The sequence below is a fragment of the Netta rufina genome, assembly GCF_964035555.1.
Source record: "Netta rufina genome assembly, chromosome: 12".
NCBI classification, from domain to species: Eukaryota; Metazoa; Chordata; class Aves; order Anseriformes; family Anatidae; genus Netta; species Netta rufina.
The window spans coordinates 13,571,573-13,595,242 of NC_140135.1; the positions used below are offsets into that span (position 1 = coordinate 13,571,573).

Below are 23,670 nucleotides of genomic sequence, written 5' to 3' on the forward strand. Positions count from 1 at the left end.
ATACACTTGTGAAAATCCTCCCTGTAAAGAGCTAGGCTAGTCAGCCTGGCTACCAGGACCTTGTCAACCATGAAGAAAAAGAACAACATCTGCCAGAGCAGCAAGTATTTCTATAACAAAACTCCTACTCACAGCAGCTTTGGGAATTCACCCCTTGGCACTGAGAAATGTCAGTGAAGATCCTTATCTGGCAAAAAAAAACTTGAGCACATGCACAACTTCACATGCTTGGGTGGCAGCATGAAACGACGTGTGCTTGGGAGATTTGCTGGCCTTTAGTTTACACATGGATATGGTAGGAAACAACACAGATATGGGATCAAAATACAAGGGCTCCTGACAGTGGGAGAAATAGCCCTTTTCTACCAGTCTATGAAGGGGGTTTACACCCTGCAGCTGTGAGGTGTTGAGAGGCCAAGAGCTTCTGGCAAACTGGTGGGTCATACACATGGTCATACACATCTGTCTGTCATTTAGGAGAGCAGTACATTGCATAATGCAGAACATTTTCAACTGACAGGAATACCTCAGTGTTCACCCCTAGACTAACAGGGGTTGATGGCCACAGTTAGCTGGCCATTTATACACACAACAGCTTATTTAGGTCACCAGAGATAAGGGCCACCACCAACATGAGTAACTTCTGTCATTTGCTAAAGATATAATTAGAGAATTGCTTGCCAAATTAATTTCCAGCATTTAAGTACTTGCCTGTAAATGTGACCTATGGAAGAAATAGGTTGCCGATCTGTGCACACTAAATGGCCTGCATTGGGAAAATCTGGTGATTTCCTGTTGAAGTGGCTGAACTACTCTTTTGCGTCTTGGGGTGAAAAACACAGCGATGAACTAAAAGCCCCAAGGGATTTTCTCTTACGAACATTAGCTAATGTTTACAAATAAAAGCAATGGAAAAATGACTGCTGCTAAGGCCTTAAATCACTCAAAGTCAAAGAAAAGGACAAACAACTTTGTTATTCACATTCAGAGAAACCCAGCAGCCTAGGGAAGCCCAGGATTTCCATGTAGTGTGAAGGATACTGCTTGTGGCATTCATCTTAAAGATGCATGAGAACCTCTAAAGCAAATTGTCATGGGCCAGGCCCCTACTGCAGTTAACAGCAGATCTGTGCCCATACCAAGCCAGTCCTGCTGAGGCACAGCAGCTGCTGATGACCCAGTCCTGCTTACCCCAGGAAAAGGAATATGCCACTAACAGCAAAACAGAAGTTTCCCCTTTTCAGCTGACTCATTACCAGAGCAGTCTTTACCATCCATAGCACAACCCCCTGAGGCACCTACAGGCAGCTGGGAGCTGTGCAGAGCAAGAGTAACGTGTAAACACAACTGCCAGGCTCAGGGGGATGCAAGACAGGAGGCTATGAATACCATGAAACAGGTATTTTAGACACAACAAAACATGGCTTGTTGTAAACTACAAGGCTGGTCCATATCTGTGCTTCAGCTGCTGAATTTCTTGTCGACTTGGCAGAGAGCAAAGCCAGCGGGGTCCTGCAGGCTCAGTCCCTCTGCCCAAACAAGCCCCTTTTGGGGGATGCAGTGCCCTTGCACAAAGTACTCCACTGTAAAGAGAAATACCAAAAAGCAACTTACTGTTCTATCAGGAACTTCTACATCTGTGAAACAAACATGCTGCTACTCAGTTCATCTACTGATAACTGGGATATCTACAGCAAAACAAACAAAGAACACAACACATTAAAACATTGCCTTGAGAAAAGTCTCTTCATTCTGTCTTCAGTTTCACATTAGTAAGTACATCAGTGTCTTATAAAACATGATCCATTCCCAAGCTGTCTTTATTTTGCCACACATTAAGTACAACACAGTTGCATCACTATGGATGCCTCGTGGAGTGGAGGTAATTGTACTGGGATTTTAACTCCATGGACTACAAGTAAGACAAAATGCCCTGAAGCTAGCTGGCTGAAACATAAGGAGCGTAACTTTGTCCAGACTCATATAGCCACAGAGCAACACTGCACAGAAATCTCTGCTTTCTTCTCATGACTGATACAAGTATGAGTAAGACCTTCTCTGCCTGAAAATTACAACAAAGCACACAAAAAGAATAGCAATACCTACTGCAAGCAGTAAAAAACTGCTGAGGACTTATGCAGGCAAAACTTCTTCTGAAAGCTTTATGACCTTGCACTAGCAAAAGACTACAGGATACCCCCTGAGATAACGCTGGCGTTCAGCATGCCCAATAGCATCCTATTGAATAAAGTGATACCCCATTTTCTTTGCTACAGCTCTAAACCTGAGAGCAGGACAAAGAACTAAAAAAATGCTACAAGTGGTATTGGGGAGTGGTGGGGAAAGCACTTGAAATTTCTCTGGTCTAACTGGGAAAAGTTGTGGCACACCAAATTATCAGGAAGCATCACTAGGACAGATTGTGCATATACAGTTCAGGACTGGTGCGGAAGCAGCCATCACAACTCAGTATCTTCAGAGGAAAGTTTTGGAGAGAATTATGGCTTGGCAGACATGCATGAAGTCCTGTACACTTATGGCAGTGCTACAATGGCACGTACTGCACATCCAGAGTAATTTCTGTAGGGATGGGTGACATGTTACTGATGGAAATAAGCTTCAGACTTCATTGCCTCACTCCCATTTTTCATTTTTTTGGGGGGAGTGGGGAGATTGTTTTCAGAGCCCAATCTTGCACTGGGGCAGACCTCCTTGTGTTCCCACTTCCACTTTCCAGCCAGGAGAGGACATGCCAAAATACCACAGGGAAGGATGCTTGGGGTGGTATTTCTGCTTGAGACTGAAAGCAGAAGTGCTGCAGGTCTAGTGCGACAGCATTGTCGGGAGTTTTACAGCCTGTTTTTTTTTCAGGACCCGGGGGTTTTGGAGAAGCCGGACACGCTGCCAGAGAAGCGCCCAGACCTCCGGGAGCCCACACACCCCTGAGGATCGCCCATCCCTACTCTCCGGCTGGGCTAGACACCGCAGCAGGACCAGCACCGGTGCCCCCTCACCAATCCCCAGACACACACACACGCACACACACACACGCACACGCTGCCTCTGCGCGCCCGAGCCTGCGCCGAGCCGAGCGGGACCCGGAGGCGCTCGGCACCGCGCAGGATCCGGCCCTCGCCCGGTCCTCGAGATCTGAACACGTGAAAGAAAGCCATTGAAAGGGCCAAACCTGATTGGCGGTAGCTGTTGCAGCGAAGGGGACGCTGGTGGCAGGAGTTGTTGCTGCAGACACAGTGGTGGGCGTAGCACCGTGCATCATGGGCACTTTCGGAAGGGAACCATGGAAGCGACATACGGGAGGGTGGAGCGTTTTTTTTTTTTTTTTTTTTATATGTAACCATGGCAACATGTGGTGGATTTGGGGGCGTGGCAGGAATCACAGCAACAAGCCATGTGACATCGTCATGAAGGACACATCGGGGCGCAGCATGCAATCACAGTGCAAAGCAAGACAGCGTTGGGAAAAAAAATAAACAAGAGAGAAGGGGAAAAGCCAATTACAATTATAATTAAGGAAAAAACCAAAACATTCTCAACACTTAGTACATTTATAAGCAGAACAATGATGTATTAGACTCCGAGGGCCAAATTTCCAAAGGGGGGGAGGGCGGGTGTGCTAGCAAAAGCCCACGTCAGCTCGCACCCGTGGGGAGTTAGACACAGCCAGTGCACGTTCCTTTGGGTGGGGACATTTTGGCAAGCGCACCCTCCCACCCGCCTTGGAAAGCTCATCCCCTTCCCTCCCCTCCCCGTCCCCGCCAGGAACCAGAGGTACATGATGCACTTTGCAGCGAGCCGCTGGCAGGGCCCATTTCACGGCTACGATCTCGCCGGGCCAGCAGCCGCAGAGCGGCTCTTCAACCGGGTTTTCTCGCCTCTCTCTAGCGGGGACGTTTCGGCACAGTACAGGGGTGAAGGCACTGCAGACGAGCGGCTAGCAGCCCGAGCTCTCTCCGCACAAATCCAGCGTGCTTCCTTTCCGCTCTAATTCTAGAGGATTTGGCAAAATTCCCTCCTTGCGAGGTAGGAGGGAATAGAAAGGGGAGGAGGCCGAGTGGGAGAAATTCACGAATGCATTCAAACGGTCACAACTCGCAGGAAGAGCATCTGAAAGGACAACGCAGCAGCAGGGAGCTCGGCAGCCTTTCGAAGCTGCACTTCCCATGGAGCGCGGAGCTGGAGGGGATGCTCTTGGGGTGCACAGAGCCACCCCCCAAACCCACGGGAGGATGGGGAGGATGCTGCCCTGGATCACTCCAACCTGCAGCCACTGATTTCTCCTCCTGGCCAGGAAAGAGCTGGGCGCAGAGCAGCAGATAGCAGTGAACTTTTTGGCACCAAAACCCTGGAGACACACCTGGCCTTCCACGGGGACAGTTCAGAGGCTACTGCGGTCACCCAGGTATATCCACAGCCATAGCTTGTCTGTGTGTGCTCCCACCCAGCCCATCTCAGCACAGACATAGGATTCAGCAAAGTTCATCGGGACTGTGAGCTGGGGCCTGCAGGAGCGATCGCAGGGTTCAGCAGCGGGATAACCCTGTGCCCACAGGGCCTCCTGCCCCGCAGGATCACCCTCAGGTGGATAAAGCAGCCTGGAAGGATGGGGAGGTTCAAGAGCAGAGTGCTCAGCCATTGCTGCCAAAGCTGCTGGCTTTCAGGCTACCCCAAATGGTTCCCTGGAGGCCCTGCTCTATTCTCTTCCCAAAGCTCCTGCTCCCCTCTTTCTCACTCTGGCTGAAGCAGCTACGCTCCTGGATGGTTGCAGTCTTGCATAACCTTGACTGGAGGATGAAACCTCAGCTTTCACCCATCCTGCTGTACCCAGCAGCCGTAGAGAGAGGGGAGGGTCCCTCAAAGACCCACACAGGTTCCTAGCATATGCCGGATCCTGAGACTGTATGTTAGCAGCAGAGAGCATGTTCTCAGCCTCACTGCATCCCTGGTAGCTCCTCACAGCAACTTGTACCTGCACAACTGACAATTTACTAAAAAGAGATGAATCTTCAGCTGGTCCACAGTTTAAGCTCTTCTTTACTCACTGTACAAGCAGCACCCTGCTCTGGTAAAGGGGCTGACCTTGAATACATTCCTTCTTAAAGCCTTTATTAAAACAGTCTCTTAAAATGTCCTCAGAAGGACGACCAAAAATCTGAATGCTAATACACCTGATACAAAAATAATAAACCAAGAGTAACCTCCCATTGATATTTCTTTTGTTGGATGACTTAAATGGGTTATAAAGACATTTAGGTTGACAGATTTTTGTCTCTGCAGCAGAACTAAATAGGGGTGGGAATGCATTGCCTTGGATTCTCATATTAGTCACACAAAACACTGCACTGCACAGAAATTAAAAGGGATACAACCATTTAAGCCTCAAAGAAGACAGCGGATAGACAGTCACACCACTCAGCCACCCAGGTTCTCACTGATGCATACTAATTTGCTGTCTCTTTCAGATTAGGAAAAGTTGAGAAGTTTGTGTAGAAAAACCTACCAACGCTTGCAGTGGGTGTCATGCACAGAACTGACCCTGCACACCATGCATTGAAGCGTGGAAAGATGAACAAAAGGGATATTTCATTAGTGAAGCTTCAGTGTTAGAAATCACTTTAACTAAAAAGCAGGTATTCTCTTTGCAGCATTCAATATTTAAGCACATGCAAAACAGATTCTGCATGTTGATACATAGATAGTTTAAACTCAGTTTTAAGAGAACATAGCAAACCAAATTAATTCTTGAATTCTTGGGTAGTAGAAAAAGTATTTCTTCTCCAACCCTGGTATTAGGTGATGTGATCTATCCGACAAATCAGGGCTGTTTGGTGGTTTTTGTTTTTTTGGTATCAAGTGTGTTGATTTTTTTCTGATGATGTCAACAGACAAGTTTGCTTTATAGGAAAAACACACTCATGTTAAAACCAATTTTCTAAAAACAATTTACTCCTGAAAGCAAGGATTGGGATTCAAAGTCTCTAGTTTAAACTGAAAGAGGCAGTTGCTTTTAGATTTGAAACAGTTGCAGTTCTGACACCACTTTGAATATTCACTCTGACTCCCCCTGGCTCGATGGGAAACCATGATGTTGATCTCTCAATAACTGAAAAGGTGAAATTAACAAAAACAACCACTCACTTCCACTCCCAGCCATGTGAGTTGTTACATGCCACCTCTCTGCTTTGCTTTCAAGAGTGCTGCAAAGGCTTAGACCAGATTTTCAGCCTGATGCATCAGGAAGGGAAAATGTGGATGTGTAAATTCATCAGAGATTCACTCTGTGACTGGAAATTTACTCCTCTGACCAGTGTTAATATCGTCAGATGAGAGCAGATGCCAGTAAATAGACCTGTTACACATCTGCCTGTGTGTAATTCTGTTCCCATGAGACAGGGCACAACAGCACTACAAGAGTTCTGGGTAAAAGCTAATTTATAGTGCTTGCATCAGAAATGTAGGTCTTTATATCAGCTTTGAAGACTCCGACCTCAAGGGAGGGAAGCATGTAGCCAGCTCACAGATTTCACTTTCTAGAAAGTGTCTGTTTTCTGAGGTTGTATTTTAGTTGGAATCTGAAAAAGTTGTGGTAAGGTTGGTATAGCTGATCCACTCCAAGAGCACTTTGCAGAGCACAAGGCGCCAGCTTAGTCCCTCCATCCATCTCTTCATACAAGACCCAATTCCCCAGGAAAAACATTCCGGCATCTACTGAATTCTGAATATTTCCAAGTACTCTCATAACATACAGGCCACATGAACCCAGTGTTTAGGTCTCAGCTTTCTGGATCCATGCTCACACCTGAAATGCAGTTTGGTGTCAATATTGGGATATCTCAAAGCTTTTCCCCTGACCTCAGGGAATGGCAAGGCCAAGGTCCAGGGCCACTGCATGTTCACTGCATGGACAGCCCAGAGAAAGACTTTGTATGTTTTTGTAAATATAAAATTTGGCATATGAATACAGCATTAGACATTAAAAACTTCAGGCATTCATTTTCATATGATGCTCTGCAATGAAAATAATGATACTAAAAATGAGCTATCAACTCTGGAATATTTCCTTTTTCAGCCACTTTCAGTACTTACTAAGTACTAAGCAGGTTTTGGTTTTAATTTGGCTGCAGCGAAGAGGTTAATTGGCTAGTCAGCTATCACATCTGCCATGCCAATATTTCAGTTTCTATATGAATTACTGAACTGCATCTTTCAATTTTACTCTGAGACCTTAAAGGTACAATAAAAGCTGGGAGTTAAATTGCTTTTAAAAATCTTAGGTTATCATACTGGTCAAAAGACACGCAAGAGGAAAATATATGACTTTAAAGAGGATTATATAATTTGTATTTACTAAAGATGAGCCATTCCCTCCATAAACATCACAGCTGCTGGAATATGTAGGTCACTGAGACAGAATGTTAGAAAGATACCTGCAGCTTGAAGTGAGTGGACAGCTCTACACAGAGGTCCACCAAACATTTTAACATGAGTCCATAATATAGCTACACAAGAGTCAAAGAATTAATTTGGGATTAACTAGTTGAACCATAAGGAGGAGAAACAGGAAGTGTGAATTCAGAAACATGCAGACATTTTTCTTAGTTTGCTTTAAAAAAAAAAAAAAGAAAAAAAGAGAAGGCTAAGAAGGGATCTTTACAAGTGAAAAGCTCTAAATTGTATTAGGTGAAGGAAAAAAGTCAAACATACATTAACTTTCCACTGATTTTTTAACATGAAACTTTATAAACTAATACTCTTTTGTGAAGGACTCTTATAAATCTGCTTATTAGCTCAATGTCTAGGCCATAAAAAGAAAGCAATGATGATGGGGAAAGCAAGGAAACACTTACCTGTAGGGATGAACGTAGGCTGTTGCAACTGCATGTTGGCTAGAGCCTGTTGGTAGTGGAAAACGCTTGGGTTAAAGACTGTGGTGGCACCATTGTTTTTTTCAAGTGCTGGCCTCTTTGGTAAAGGTTGAAGTGCACCAGGCGGCAGGGCCTGTGGATAAGGGAGTCATTAAAGACAAGTGGAATATAAAAGAGACCCAAAAGCAGACAGAGCATGCAATAAATAATAGGGGGTCTCGGCTGCAAATCACCTGCAACTGTATCAACTTAGCAGACAGGAAATAGAAGAGCAGCTAAATCACAGTAAAAGTTGGAGGTGTAACCACAGCTTCACTAGGTAAGCAGTTAGTAAATGCACCAGGAGACAGGGGCAAAGTCCAGAATGAGGAAACACTAAGGAAGATTTTCAGCAGGACTGACTTGGAAAAAAAAGCATGAGGGGGAAGAAGGGAAGAGGTGATCATCTGGACAGGATACCACAAAGCACAATTGCAGGCAACAAGCATTTAAAAAACATACCAGCTAAGAGAAACACAGTAGATGACTATTTAAAAGCAAAAAGATCAGCGTAAGTAATAAGTGCCATGGAAAAATTAGGGATGCTTGCCTCTGCTTATTCCAATACCTGCCTACATGGATGTGTACATTTGTGGGAGTGTGCACTCTTGTATGCAGCTGACCCATGTGTTCAGGTGGTCAAGTGAAAGCTGTTGCCAATTACACATATAATGTCACATTCATAGTAAAATGCATTTCCACTTGTTATTAGTGAGGCTGAGCAACACAGCCAAGAAAAGGCCTGATTCTCTGCTGCCTGCAACAGCTGCAAAGCTCACAAACAGTAGATTTGGACTTGCTCCCAATTTCTAGTAGCACAGCACTAGAAGAAGGCCTCCAACAGTTAAATACCGCTTGCTCATTATTAACAGTGGAAAAAGCCATTGACAAATCTGCTGTTCGAACAAGATTTGGGTGGGTCTTGCTATCAGGCAAATCCTTTCTTTTTGTTCTATCACACCACAGTGCTTCTTCCAGCCCGTCAAACCTGTTTCATGATCAGACTTGGTAAAAAGCATTAACCCAACTCAGGAACTTCTCTCAGTAAGGTACTCATCATTCAAAAAGCATGTCTCAACAGCGAAGTAGTATGTCAGGTTCTTAGGAGACAGAAACGTGTCTAATGATTTACAGCTTCTCATTGTACCCAAGCAAAAAACACAATTTTTTCCACATTGTGATAGAAAAGGGTCCTTTTTAATTATGCCCTGCAGTCCTTTTGCACATAACACTCCCATTGACGTCAATGAGATTTACGCACGTGGAAGTCATGCAGAATCAGGTCATTTCTGCCTAGTTGTGTTTTATATCATGTAGCAAAGCGATGGCTGAACCATAGGGTTATCGCTCCCCTTTTTTTTTTTTTTTTTTTTTGAATAAATGACAGTGAAGGGTGGGTATTAGGGGAGGTTTAGCTAATGAAGAGCTAAGGCTACAAACACATAGTACTTGTAAGAAAGGACACAAGGAAAGAGAGGTTTTAAAATGTCATGAAGACTAACACACAACAAGGGAAGAGGTATTTTAAAATATCATGAAGTTCAACACGCAACAGAATATAACCAAAAGCTTGCAACAGTTTGTCACCATCTAGAAACAGGTTTCACTTTAAAGTTAATTTGCTATAGGAGACTGCTCATCTCAGAAACGTTAAGTAAGACACTTCCAGGCAAAACATTACTCCAACCTATTGCTATTCACGTGGTGGTTTGGGGTACCTTTAATGTTAAAAAAATAAATAAGTAGAAGAAATTGCATTTGCAAAACTGTCCTCAGACATGCACACATCCTCTGCTAATGCTAGCAGACATCCAGTGCCAGCATTACGACTTAATGATATCTTTCTAGATTTCTTCTGGCTAGTATCAAGAGAGAGCAGTCAAATATGAGCAAACATTCTCAGACAGAAACCAAAGTCTCTTGCTTAAGATCTATATTTTAGGATGAGGTTTTCCACGTAAAGATCTAAGCGTTTCCATTTTTAGGGGAGCCCCCACTGATATCTACACTAAATCTGTCTTTATATACATCATGTCTATTTAATGATGGTTCCATGAATGTTCCTTCAGGCACAAAACAGATTTGCAGCTTGTAAGAGACTGTAGTAACTCCACTGACATCAGAGGTGCTTTACAGATTTACAGTAACTGAAGAACTTGCTGCTTAAATCCATATTCCTTACTGCGCCTGATTGCAAAACATGCTTTTTCCAAAATCTGCCTGAGAAAAAAGAAATTACTAATTATAGCAAAGCAACTGTGCCAGGCACGTAATGGACTTTTGACTCCTTGCTTCTTGGCCAAAGGCTGTCACCATCCCAAAAAGTTCATTATCCCTACTGTCAGTGCCAAAAGCTTTGAGATCTCACTGTGAAGTGCTGTCTCTTTACACATGGGACAATTCCTGAGCCCAGCACTGCAGTCAGAGGTGGCATATAAACACGAACAAGCCACAGGGATGTCAAGGCACAACAGTCTGCCCTACTGTCTCTCTAACATTGTGCTTCCACCTACCCAGCTTCATCCCCTTGGGGGCATGGGAGAGAATGCAGCTACAGCAATTCCATTTCTGTTGCCTGAACAGCACCTTTGGGAAATGCCTACACAGCAGCTGGGGTGAAGAAGCCCAAATAAACGTAACATTTCTACAGTCTCCTAAAGAAGGAAGCACACTGCAGTGGCTGCTGTGCAGCCCAGAGGCCAGCTCTGCCACTTGAGCACCCTGGGCACAAGAGTCGGAGCCCATCTTGGTCTGCTCCTGTTCTGACAGCCTTCTGGGTGTCCTGCTCCCACGCCAGCTCTTGGGGAAGCATCCGTACTGGAGCATGTCCTGCAGAACTCCTATTTTTGCCAACCTATCTAACTCTTGAGTTAATCACCACTGCAGCTACTGAGAGTGGGGCAAGTGGACAGTTTGCCCTGCTGTTTGGTACACAGTGCTGCTTGTCATTGCCCTCTGGACAAACTTCAGTCAAAACAGATGTAGCAGTAACCTTTGATAGCTGACAGTAACCTTTTCTGATTCTTATTGTCTCCACATGCACACAGATATGCAACTTCTGTAACATGATCAGGCCATTTGCACTCATGAAGGGGTTAATTTTATTTTTTTTTCTGTTCAGTATCTATTTGATAGCCCGAACTGATCCTAGTGAACAATTCCCACTACAAAAATGCCAGGCAGTCTCCCATTTTGGGGCTGGGAAAGCCACATTCCTGCTGGAATATGAGTATCTGAACAAAAAGATTTGTCACTTCTCTGCATGGCATAGAAATAAATCAGCCTGAATGACAGGCAAAAATGCAATGCATGCCTAAGTCAAGATTTCCCATGTGCAGGTTAACAACTCTCTCTTGTTATTTTTTTGCAAGACAGGAACTGGATTAAATCTTTGCAACAAACAATTTAATTGCGCCTCAAAGTTCCCCTCAGATCCGTATCTCCTGGGAGCAGATCGCACTTTCACTCCTTTGCACTTAGCTTAGAGGGGTTGGCTCCGTATCTGACTTGCTGCTTCAGTCCAAGTCACAACAGATAGAATGATTTGAAAGAGGGCAGAGGTTGCACCCATTCCCTGGCAAGCAGGGGAACCAATCTGAGCAGTTTCCTCTGAAGATGATGTGTGTTCTTATCAGCACCGTAAATCATTCTCTGGTGCAGCCTTCACAAAGGGTTCAGAGGAGGTGACATATTCCAACATTATAGCTGAAAATGTTCAGATATTCCAAGGCAGGAAGACTATTAAAAGTCCCTTATCTGATCAGGTTTTGTTCAGCGGGGAAGGTCGGAAGGGTAGGGGAGTTACTGGGCTTTCCCATTCTCAGCCAGACTGTCTCCTAAGCGAGGTGGCTCTCGGCAAGGGCAGCGAGGCACTGCGTAGGTCACTGTCTAAGCTGGCTTTGGGGCTGTGCCTGTGCCAGCAGTGAGCACTGAGAGGCTGTTGTGTCAGTCACAGTGTAATTCCAGCCTGCTGGCGGAAGCTGGCCCCTAACAAGATTTCCTCATGCTGCTGTCTAAAGCTGCAACAGGGAAGCCTGCTGATTATTAAAAAAAAATAAAAACACACACACAAAAACACACCACACACACACAAAAACCACCACAACCACCAACAAAAACAGCACAAGTCTTGCGAAGTTGCCAAAGGGGCTTTGCCTCTGGCCAAACTCAACACAACCTCTTTTCATTTAAATTTTCCCCAAACAGAGCTTAAAGAAACACGCTAACATTCCCATTCTGGGAAAAACAGCCTCCCTGCCTGAGCTAATATTCACTGGCATTGGAGGGAATATTCATCCCACTGAGACCCCTGGGAAGGCGACCTGCTGAGCCTGGGGGTGAGGAACAACCAGACACAGGGAGTGAGAAAGGTGGGGGAGCCCTTGCTCATACAAGGAGGGGAAGGGGAGCAGATCAGCTGTGCTTCCCAATGCTGGGAACGGTGAGCAACAGTGGCTCGAAGGTTTCAGGACTCCTCTGTGTCCACTCTTCCCTTTCCACCTACAGCTCTGGGACTAGATTTTTTTTAGGGTGTATTAAATCCCTCACATTGGGGTGATTTGAGAAGGAATTGTCTTCTACAGAGCCAGGACTGACAGCAGGCTGGGAGGATGACTTTTGCCTTACTGTGAGGATCACAAAGATGGGTAAATATATCTGGGGCTCAGAAAATAATCAAAATTAGCTTACATGAAGGCAATTTGCAAGCAGAAGGCTGCAAAGCAGATCCCATGCCTGAGGCAGAAGCAAACAGGCACCCAGAGCCAGGTGCTTTTGCTGATATAGGGGGAGGAACCAGAGCCAGAGCCAGCTGCAGTAGCCATGGCCTTCCCAGCTTACCCAGTACACGATCAAAGTCCTGCCTTACACCTGCTTCAGCTCCCAGCACAAATCTCTGTGATGCTGCTTAGCTCTCTCTGCTTCTCTCAACAGTGGAAACAGCCAGGATTGGAGAAGTCCTAAATTTGGTCTGTGCCCATCAAACAGAACACCCTGCCAAGGGCAGTACCAGCACGACACTGCCGGGCAAGGCCATGTTGTTGGGCATACCACAAAAAGCCTCTCTGCCTTCAGTGGCACGAACAGGATCTATCCTGCACCACCCAATCCTGTGGCATATCCAGCACAGTGCAGACCTAATGGAGTTAAATCCTCACCAAAACGCTGCGTTTCACAACTCTGCTGCTGTAGTTTGGAAAAAGTCGCTCAAAATCCTGAACTGCCTGCCACCACAAAGGCCCCCAGGATTATTCTGTGCCTCCAAAACACATCTGGGCTTTAGAAGGAAAAGCTCACGTGGTTAATGGGTGGCGTGTGGGTGCAGGATCGGCATGTCTGAAAGGACACTAACATTTCTGACCCGGATGGGCAGTCTCCCCAGGCACTAACACAACAGACCAAGCGAGGAAGGCTTTCATGCAGATGGTTACGTGCAAAGCGAGAAGGTGAAAGGTCCAAGTACCAGGTCAAAGGTTGCCTCGAGCGGTCGCTTCAGTGATCTGACAGCTGGCTGAGTCTTAATTAGCAGGCAGCGAGCACATGATGGCAATGGGCCAGGGAGGGGGGTCAAGCACAGTAACAAAAACAGCAAGCAGAGGTGTGTCAAGAGAGCCATATTTTGGGGAGGTGAAGAGAAAAAAATAAAAATGAATGCATTATACAATATATTAAAAAGACGAGGCATGCACAACATGGGATGTCTGAGTAATTACCTGGCCCAGTGGCTAGTCAGCTATTTTGCCTCAGTAAATTTCAGAAATAAAGAAATAACATCATGGGCGTGTGCCCTAGAGCATTTTCACTGCAGCTGGCACAGCGGGTGAGGAGTGCTTGGGGATTAGCACCTGCACGTGGACTCGCACTGGGCTCCAGCCCTAATTCTGCAGCTACATGCGGAGGTCAGCAGGAGGGCTCATGGCAGGAAAAGGACCACTGGTAAAGAAGGAAGGTTCAAGCACAGCTTAAGTGTGATCCTGAACCAGGGAGTGAGCCTGACCCAATTCACCTGGCTGTGCTGCACAGTCCTGAGCCAAGTTGCAGAGAGTAGAGCTACTACTCGTGTGTGAAAAGTAACTGCAGGATTGTGTCCCTCAGAATGTCTTCTGAATTTATATTTGGAATCATTCCAAATCTATTTTAGAAGGCCTTATTACACCCATTTTTCTGGCACGTGATTTTTGATCCAAGAAGACTGGGCACCAGTCTTCGCTTTAATATAAAGTCTTATTCCTCAACAGGTACAGTAAGTGCATCAAAACTTAAAAAGTCAATGAATAATGTAAGCTGTTTTGGTGGCAAGGGTGATGCAACAAGCCATCAATAAATATTTTAAAGGTTCTAGTTAACAGCATACAAATAAGGTTAATTACATTTTTAAGAGAAGCCGGCAGCATGAATAAAACATGCATTGGCTTTAGTTAAATAGCAGTGTCCTAGATTATTAGTGAAAAAGTAAAGTGTCAATTGTAAAAAAACACAAGAGTTTAATTTCAGAAGGGTCTTTTTCAACAGACCTTGGCTGCTGTTTCAATAATAATAAAAACAATAAGAAACATAACAAATAAACTGTTCAGGAGAGATAAATACTCCATTATAAATTGGTTCTTCAAATTACATTCCAGGTAATGTTGATGTTACCAGAAAAACATTTGTGAATCCTCCCCTTTTTTGTACTATGTTTCACCATGAATGATAAGCAACCTTCTTAACTGTCTTTAAAAAAGGTATTTAGAAAAATTTTAGTATCTTTACTTCTAAATCAAAAAGGAGGCAAGGACCTTTTTAATGTTGCTTATTCACATAATCACAAAACTGATGAGACTGGAAAGGCCCAACCTACTGCTCAAAGCAACGTCAACTAAAGTACCTTGCTAAGGACTGTACCAGGCAGGTTTTGAGTATCTCCAAGGATGGAACAACCTGTTCTGGTGTTTGGCAACCCTCACAGTAAAGAATCTTTTTTCTTACATTCACATGGAATTTCCTGTATTTCAATTTGTGCCCATTGCCTCTTGTCCTTTTGCTGAGCATTGCAGAGAAGAGTAAGCCTCTGTCTTCTTTACCCTCTCCCATCCCTCTCTCCAGCAGTTGTAGCCCTCTCAGCCTTTCCCAGTGTGTCAGATGCTCCAAGTTCTTCATCATCTGAACTACTCATCTACTCATCTGAGTGAATCCTTTGCTGGACTCACTCCAGTATGTCCATGTCTCTCTTGCACTGGGGAGCCCAGCACTGGCTACAGCCTTCCAGTTATGGCCTCACCAGGAATGAGAAGAGAAGGATCACCCCCCTTGATCTGCAGACATTATTCTTCCTAGTGCAGCCCAGGATGCTGTTGGCTCTTTTTGCCATGAGGGCACAAGAAAAAATCATAACAGCAATGTCGTCCCCACTCTGGACAATTTCAACAGTACAACTAGATTTTTCTAATGCACTGTTGGAAGACAAGTTTCCAACTAGAATGAAGGTGTCATTAAAGGGAAGTCAACAGAATGGCAAACATTCACTCCACCTAGGAATTTGATCCATGCTGGTAAGTTTTCTTTGACTTCTTATAATTCTAGGTATTAGAATCACAATTCAAGTTAAAATGCAAGTGAGACCATCCTTACCAGGCTCTAAGTATCAAACAGATCAGGAAGTGATCCTTGATTTGAGACTTGTCATTTCACTAAGCCTTGGCTAAAGTAATAGGCACAAGCCTCCTGTTTGCTAGGCTGGAACAATTGATACCTTGTCTGCTTTGAAGTAAGTGGAAATTTTGCTACTGACTTCAACAGGCCAAGATTCCCCTGCAAAGGATATATTATAATATGAATATTTTTTCCTTTCATTGTGTACTGAGGAAGCTAACCTGACACCTGCGTCTTAGCAGGAAGGTGTTTGCTCCATGTACTGCTGAACTTGCTTTCAGGCCTGATGCACTTCACCTCATGATGTCTTGTCAGAAAATCACAGGGTTCAACACTGCATCCCTAACTGGTGAGATGGCACTGCCTCACTCAGTGCTTCATGCTACAGCAAGCACACACAAAGGATGGAAAGATGGGATTCACACTGCACATGCTCTCAGCTCTCTATTCAGCAATTTACAAAATACTCTTCTCTTCCGCAAATGACACATATAACACAAATGAAATCTCTCAGCAATAGAAATATAGCTTGATAAGAGCTCTACTTACCATTGCAGCTGCAGCTGTCTGGTTCACCTGGTGTTGAGCTGCCTTGATTTTGGCTTGCAGGTGTGCAGGGGGATGAAAGTACTTGCATTTCTCCCTAGAGCATCGACCTTTGATGTAATCCATGCAAACTGTAACAGTATTTTCATTTGTGTCTATCATTGCAATATCTATAGGGTGAGCATAACGGCAATCATTCTCACCACGTGTGCAATTTCCACGCTGAAACTCTCGACAAACCTTAAAAGAAAGTCACATTGTTGAGAAAGACATCACGCTACTCTTCATTTAGTATTTTCAACACAGAATATCAGTTCTTTGGCTGAATTAAATTATGGGTATATTCTAAATCCATGCTCTTGGGTACCACTTAGACAGTCACAGGGACGACTGGTGCTACTCATAACTGGTTCACAAGATGCGGAAAACTCATTGTTACCAATGCCAATTACCAAATGTAAGTGAAGTACAGAATTTGTACAAAACGGAAAGTGACCTGAATCCTGAACCTGGAAAGTCAATGGTGTTTTGCCAAAACTTGAGGAGCTCAGTATTCCTCCCCAGCCTCTAAAGTTTTTAAAAAAAGATTTTAGTAACTCTGCCATTCGTGTTCCAGGTGAATTTTATACATATATACATATACATATACATATATATATATATATATATATATATATATATATATATATATTCTTTTTATGGAGCATACTCATGGGTAGGACTTTTAATTCTAAATGTTGCAAACTGTGGTATTTGCAACAGGTTCTTATTCTTAAATACGAATAACCTCTTCCATGTATATAGTCTCACTACCCTCAATAATAAAACTCTGACCTTGGGGTTACATGACAGCGCATTTGATTCCACTGCAATGTGTTCATAAGGAGTTGCCAAAAGTGCTAGCCTTAAAAAGATCGTGCAGCTCCTCCTAAGTTATGAGCACTGAAGCAGCAAAGGTAGAGAAAAAGGTTTCACAAAATGGATCTTCAAGGCTTCCTTGTCTGAAGGTATGAAAGAACTAAGAAACACTGCTAAGGCCTACAGCCAGTGGTGTAAATCACATACCAGTATGCTATCAGACTGTGTGCAGGGAAAAGTGAGATGTCACGTGAGAAAGGAGGCAATCAGCAATGCAATACAAAGCACATAACACAAAACAATATGTTTTGAAATGACACCCTTTTCCACTACCTTCCTGTGTTATAATTTACACCTGTGGGAGCCTCTGCATTCAAGTCCTCAGCCCTTATTTCCTACAGAGCCTCTGCTCAGGGTCTGAAAGACATATACAACTCCTCCAACACTAAGTCCCAGCATGCCCAGCCAACTGTCAGGGCAAGCCTGCCGGGGAAATGTCTTTCCAATGCCCCGTACTCAGCAATCCCAACAGCATAATGCTTGATATTTTCTGTAAAAACTTAGTAAGCTTGTCTCAAGACAAGGGAAGTGTCTGTTACTTCCACCCTCTTGTTGTCATTCCAAAACATCTCCCACTCAACTCAGTTAAAGGGCAGACTATCTACTTGCCTATTTTTTTTTTGTAACCGTGGCAAATCACACACAGTAAACAACATTTCCATGCCTGCTCTAATGCCTACTGAAATCAGAAGAGTGAGTGCTCCCAGTTTTCCAGTAACTTCATAAGATTTTGGGATTGGTCTGCAAATAAGTCTGCCCAAGCGGAGGGCAGCAGCCCGGTTTTAGGAGAGGTCTAAGTTTAACTTTGCACTGCGCTGCATGAGATCATGCTAGCAGAGTGCAACAGTTGGACCCACATGCCCTGTTCATTTCCTTTAGCAGTATTAAATCAGACGTCCAAATACCTCCAGTTTATCCGTACGCATCAGTTTCTGCCCAGCAGAGCCTCCTGGTACTGTAACAGTAGGATTTCCAGAAACCAGGACAGGAGTATTTGGTAAAAGCTCTGCAGGAACTAAGCCCATCCCAGGAGAGACATGACTCAAGTAGGGACTAAAAGCCATCGTGGGGCTTGTTGCAAGCGATGGAGTCACAGGAAACGTTGTCTGTGTATAGAAAAAGGAAAAACAAAATGTTAGTTAAAGAGCTCTCCCTTGGATTATCCAGACAAAGCCTTGAAGCACTTCAATCCTTTTAAACAATTCGATTAACAACATCAAAATGCTGTGCTCTTCAATCTATTCATTTATCGCCATTTACTTGTGATCTATTCCTTTCTCCTGACTCACAAATTTGTGACTCATCCTGAACACAAGGCATCTTTATTTGTCAGATCAAAGCATATTGATGATCTTTATAGTCTAATGACACAATTAAGGATTTCATGCCAGCAATTAAGGCAGACCCAAATAAAACAGACTTCTCATTTCCAAATAAATATCTCAGCTTCTGTATGTCTACACCACAATGCTGTACAGGGACCTCAAGGTAAACTGAAGCTTCAGGACCTAGAAGCAGGTAACCCAGTTAGTTCGATGGTTGAATTTACTATAAACCCGCACTGAGTTTCAGGTTACCATGGATAGTCTGGCTCAGGTAGACAAATTGGATCATTCAGAGTCATGAGGCATCTCTGCCCTGATACCCTTCAAGGTCTACCATTCTGCACATTGATAGGTTTCAGACTGACAACATCCTCCAGGCAAAAGCCATTTTACAGGAACATCCCGTGCCTACGCTCCATGGGAATGGCTACAAGAGGACACCAACATCATTAGCGACACAATATGCCAGACCTCAGAGATTTGCAAGAGCAGATGGGTAGCTGGCTTGGAAGCGACAAGGCCAGAGCATGCCAGGTGAGATGGCTCGTTCAGGTGGGCCAGTAGCAGGTTCAGGACCCCACCTGTGCTGCGAGAAGCGATGTTCCCATGAGGAGACAGAACATCAGGTCATAAAGACCTTGACTGTTCCTGAATCCTTAATTGCCCTAGGCAGGTCCTGCAAGAAGAGCAGAGGAGAGTGCAGCTGGCCAGAGACCAGCTTCCCTTGCCTGAACTTCTCCAGCAATTCCAGTCTGTTAGAAGAATTTCCATTCTCCTAGGTAGGCATGATCATACTAAAATTCAATACCTGCTTAGGAGTTTAAGTCTGTGAATAGCCCCTATAGTCAGGGAGTTTGTGAAACTTTCAAGCACCAGATCTGAGGTGTGTTTGGGAATGGAACCAATCCCAGATGATGTAAAGTAACCCCCGACCACCCAGATGGCAAGAGCCTGCAAGGAAGCATTTCTACAAATGCCTGCAAGGAAGCATTTTCCACAAAGCCCAGGGGAAACAGCCCGTGACTTGCAACTGTTTTTATTTTTCCTTCTGTCACCTGTTCCACTGGAAACTCTGGCTTACAGTTAAAGCCTGATCACATTTGCTGGCATACATGACACTGTCCTCAGTAGCTAGAGCCTCTGCTTAGTGATAAACACAAGTGTGCTTACAACATAGCCTTAGGCATAGCTTTGGCCACTCGCATCACCCCTTCCTTGCCTTTGCATTTGTATGTCCAGTCCTGTGGGTTTCTAAAAGAAAGTGTATGTGAACAGTTTGTTTCCTGAAAGCACACTCATCCCAGTACTTTGACATACTAGAAAACACATTGCTCGTTGTGGTCTGGAATAAATTAACCCACAGTAACACCAGCTAAGCTGACCTAACCTATCTTTTGCCTAATGATGCCCTCTTCTTAGGGTCAGAGTGATAGCAGCAGCCCCTGTGCTGATAGGAAAGGTCACCTCCAGCATACATCCCACTTTCTTCTCCACAATGCCAAGACACAGCCTCCTGAATCAGTGGGCCTTGGTGTTTTAAATGTAGCGAACCAAATAATGTTCTAAGAGGGATTTCCAATGTTCCTTCTTTTGAGCCTGATCCAAGCCCTGCTTCAGCTGATGGGAGACTAACTATTAAACCCAGAGATCCTCCAGTCCACAGTCCTTTAATAAATCATTTTCTTCTCTCTTTCACTTCTCAGTGGCTCCCAGACATATTACACCTTTTGCTGCTAGAAAAGCTCTTTAAGGATCTTCAAACACTGTGACTCCCTGAACACTTTCGTGAGAAAGCAGTATCCATTCGGCTATTTTCTTTCCTATGAGCACTAGTAATTACAACGGCATTTGCTCTACTTCTGTCACAATGCACGTTGTTAATTCTATTTTAAGGCGCTTCTTCAGCCTGGCCAGTCCGCACAGGATTATGCTAGGGCCTGACACACATTGTCAGCACTTATTTTAGGCATCCATAGTAGCTTGAACCTTGCAGTACGTGTGGCTTTCACAGACATGTGGGCAAATCTACTCCATGTTTTTCCAGCACCTAATACAGCAGGAATCCCAGGTATCCTGAGAGAGCAGTGTGGATGGAGGGAGAGGCACTTCTCCCACTGCTCAAGGGGAAGATGCTGGGGCATTTGTGGAGCCAGGGAGTAAGGCTGGGGGCTTGCAATGCCTCACAGTGCATGAATTCACCAGAAATATGTAGCAGGATATTTGAAGTGTTCCCAAAGAGATTATATATACCAGCTTCTCCACAAAAAACACTACAACTGGGAGGCAGGTCCTGCTCCCTGAAACACAGTCCCAATCTACGAAGCCGTACTCTCATGGGCATCTCCTTTCTTCACTGGGAGCAAGCAACACAAAACACAAGCTAACAGACCTGAACCTGATGTGAATCAAGTGAAAGAAACGTCCGTGAAGAGCAATTAAGGAGTGCTATTTATTCCTGGTTCTGGGGCCTACAGAGTGGTACACGAAGGATCAGGATGGTTTTTATTTTATTCCTGCTACCCGTTTCCATGCCCTGCCTGGCATCTGCTCCAGCATTCCCAAGGTTTCATGGCTGTTTATTCTGCCTGCCTGAACCATGCACCTGATGCTGCTGACTGAAAGTTACAGCTCTGCTCCGCACCCTGCCCGAGGACAGGGGTCTAAAACTCAGGAGCCATGCAGGCACTGCCACTGGGAGACCCACACATTCCCCTCCTGCCCTGATGCAGCTCCCCAGCCCTCCTCAGGCCACACCTGTCAGCAGATCTTCCCAGAAAATCCCATATTTAAATAAGAGCCTGAACCCAACCCAGGGCTCCTCCTTCTAGGAAACCCAGGAGAGCAGAGGCAAAGCCTAGCTAGGGGAAGGATGTATTAAAATCCAGATGCACAGCTGGAGAACGAACAGACCTCACTCAATGCATTAAACCTAAAAACACAGGGTGTCTAAGTCTGATGCGTGCTAAATGCACTGAAAACTGCTCCTTTGTAAGCTGGCATCAGGGAGCTCTGTATTTATTGTGGCTGATGAGGGGAAAAGATGGGCTATGCTCACTGCCAGCCCCGGCTGCCTGTCTTGGATTGGGAAATCCAGTCTGGCTTATGCATCAGTACCAGTAATAAAGATGCTGCCAGCCAAATCTTTCTTCCCTTTACGTCTGTGCAGGTCCCCTGTGCCAGGCCTGTCCCGAGGGAATAGAAGCAAATTTCTTCCTTGCAGCCAGAACCCGACTGTAATTTCTACTCCAAACAGCAGTCTTCTCCTTAACATACCTCCCATTCATCTCTTGTGATTGCAGCTGGGCAAAAGACTTGCCTGACAGATCAATATTTTGACTGCACACTAGAAAAAAAATGTCTTATAATCAGTGGACAGGCACACATGCTGTGAGCCCCTGATAGAGGGCTGCTAAGGTAATTTCGGTGCAAAATCCAACAATACAACTCCAAATCACTGGTGAGGGAACAACACTAATGAAGCATCTCATGACAAAGCTTTTGAATAGCAGGCTGAAAGCACCATCTCTGTGGGAATGGTGAAATGCTTCAGCTTGCCTTAAAGATTATAAAAAAAAAATCCAAACGACTGCCACTATAAATTGAGTCGAGCACCTGGAGCACCTGTGGCAGTACAGACTGCGACAAACACATGTGCAAGGGAAGAGCCTGGTGTGCTGGGTGAAGTCGCTGATGCTGGAGACACCATGGGACAGTCCCAACACCTCCTCGAGCTGCCAGGCATCAGCACGGCCATCAGCTCTGCCTACTCCCTGAGCAGTGTGAGGTCTGACACAGGTTGCTACGACACAGGCAACAGCCAGCTTGGATAGCATTAAGAAGGTTCAATGACAGACCTGCATAATAGGCTCCTTTTAATGACTGGGAGCAAAGATGATCACCTTCAGAGCTGCAGGACACTAGGGCATGCAGCCTGCAGGTCCCCATGCCGACTGAGGACAGAGGGATGCTGCTGAAAGCAGGCAGCCCAGCTGCAGTAGAATTAAGGATCAACTCTACCAGGTCATCTGAAGAAACTGAACTGGCTTTTCCCTGAAAACTTCATGTATGTCAGACTTAGGAGCCTGCTATCTGCACAAGTACCAGTATGCTCTGGGGTAAAAAAGCCTAATGGAAAACATCACCACTTTCCCTTGTTGTCCCCCTTAGAGCTCTCGCAAGTTCAGCAAATACAGGGACAGGTTTCCTTGCAGACTGCCTTTTATTAAGCTTAGCATATGCAAACACTACCAGTAACTCCTGAGCAGAGGGAAACAGGTTACAGTGTAGTAGCAGAGGGGCTCAAACCAGTAGCAGCTCACAAGACTCGTTTACTCATTAAAATGCTCGCAAGAAAGAAAAGAGCTGAAATGGGTGTTGAGAGACTATCTCGCAGAGGAACACCTGCCAAAGACTCAGGCTGCTCTGTCCACAGCAACCGTTGTTTGACTGCCCAGCTCTGAGCTCTTCCCAGATCCAGAGCACAGGAGGTGTTTGGTTGAAGGCGTGAGCACAAAGGGACTGTCCAAGGGAGGAGTGTGTCACCAGAATGACATATGACCTGGAACAGCTGATTTTGTTAACAAACTAGAAGTTGCATTCAATTTGCCTAACAGAAATTGTGCTAAAGCTACAGCAGAAACACAGAGTGGGTGTGAAGAGGAAGGCAGTGGAGCGGTTGGTGTTTTGTTGAGCACAGCACAAGTGCTGCCTCAGGCGGGAAGTGTTGATTCTGAGTTACCTCAGCCCCTAAAAAGGGAAAGCCTGAAAATGAGAGACCCAGTAAAAATAAATAAATAAATAAATAAATAGGCAGCTTTTATTACAGTCTGATGATAGAAATATAGAAGATAAGAATCTTGTACTGACAAGGCTGAAGACCCTGATATTGAAGACACAAGTGGTACTGTTCAGAAAAAGCGAAAACTTGTGTTCCCATGCAATGCAACTGCATGAGACTTGCTGCAAGACAATCGCTTCAGCATGAAGGCTGAGCATGCTGGAGTGAACCCAACTGGACAAAGTGTCCAGCTGCCTGTTACCACAGATGTTTCTTTCCCCAGTCAGACCACAAAGACACACTCATAGCTCAAAGACTGGGCTGCAGTTGCATAAAAGTCTGGTGTAAATGCCCCATGGCACCGACTGCTGGCAGATACCAGCTCCCAGGCAGGCAAAGGTATTTGTGCTTATCCATTCGTAGTATGCCTTTGACTACAGGTCCACAGGACCAGATTTTTGCTGCATGGAGCAAGCATGTTCCTAAAATATCAGTTCTGATCTGCTGCACTTTATCCATGTTAGTTGCCAAGAAAGTTGGTCACCCTGTGCTT

The 23,670-nt window shown here is 44.9% G+C and overlaps 1 protein-coding gene across 3 annotated transcripts in view; it reads right to left on the reverse strand.

The window, feature by feature from the left end:
• Positions 1 to 23,670, reverse strand: part of MBNL3 (muscleblind like splicing regulator 3) — a 99,041-nt gene that overhangs the window by 8,793 nt on the left and 66,578 nt on the right. For 2 of the 3 annotated variants that reach the window (XM_084294043.1, XM_084294042.1), the window contains exons 4-8: positions 17,921 to 18,121; positions 16,101 to 16,337; positions 7,866 to 8,016; positions 3,188 to 3,282; positions 1,615 to 1,688 (exon numbers count right to left, since the gene is read on the reverse strand). In XM_084294043.1, the coding sequence (XP_084150169.1) occupies positions 1,632 to 1,688; positions 3,188 to 3,282; positions 7,866 to 8,016; positions 16,101 to 16,337; positions 17,921 to 18,121 (741 nt within the window). In that variant the 3' untranslated portion in view covers positions 1,615 to 1,631. The remainder of the gene's footprint in view (positions 1 to 1,614; positions 1,689 to 3,187; positions 3,283 to 7,865; positions 8,017 to 16,100; positions 16,338 to 17,920; positions 18,122 to 23,670) is intronic. The other variant, XR_014618796.1, reaches the window with a different exon arrangement.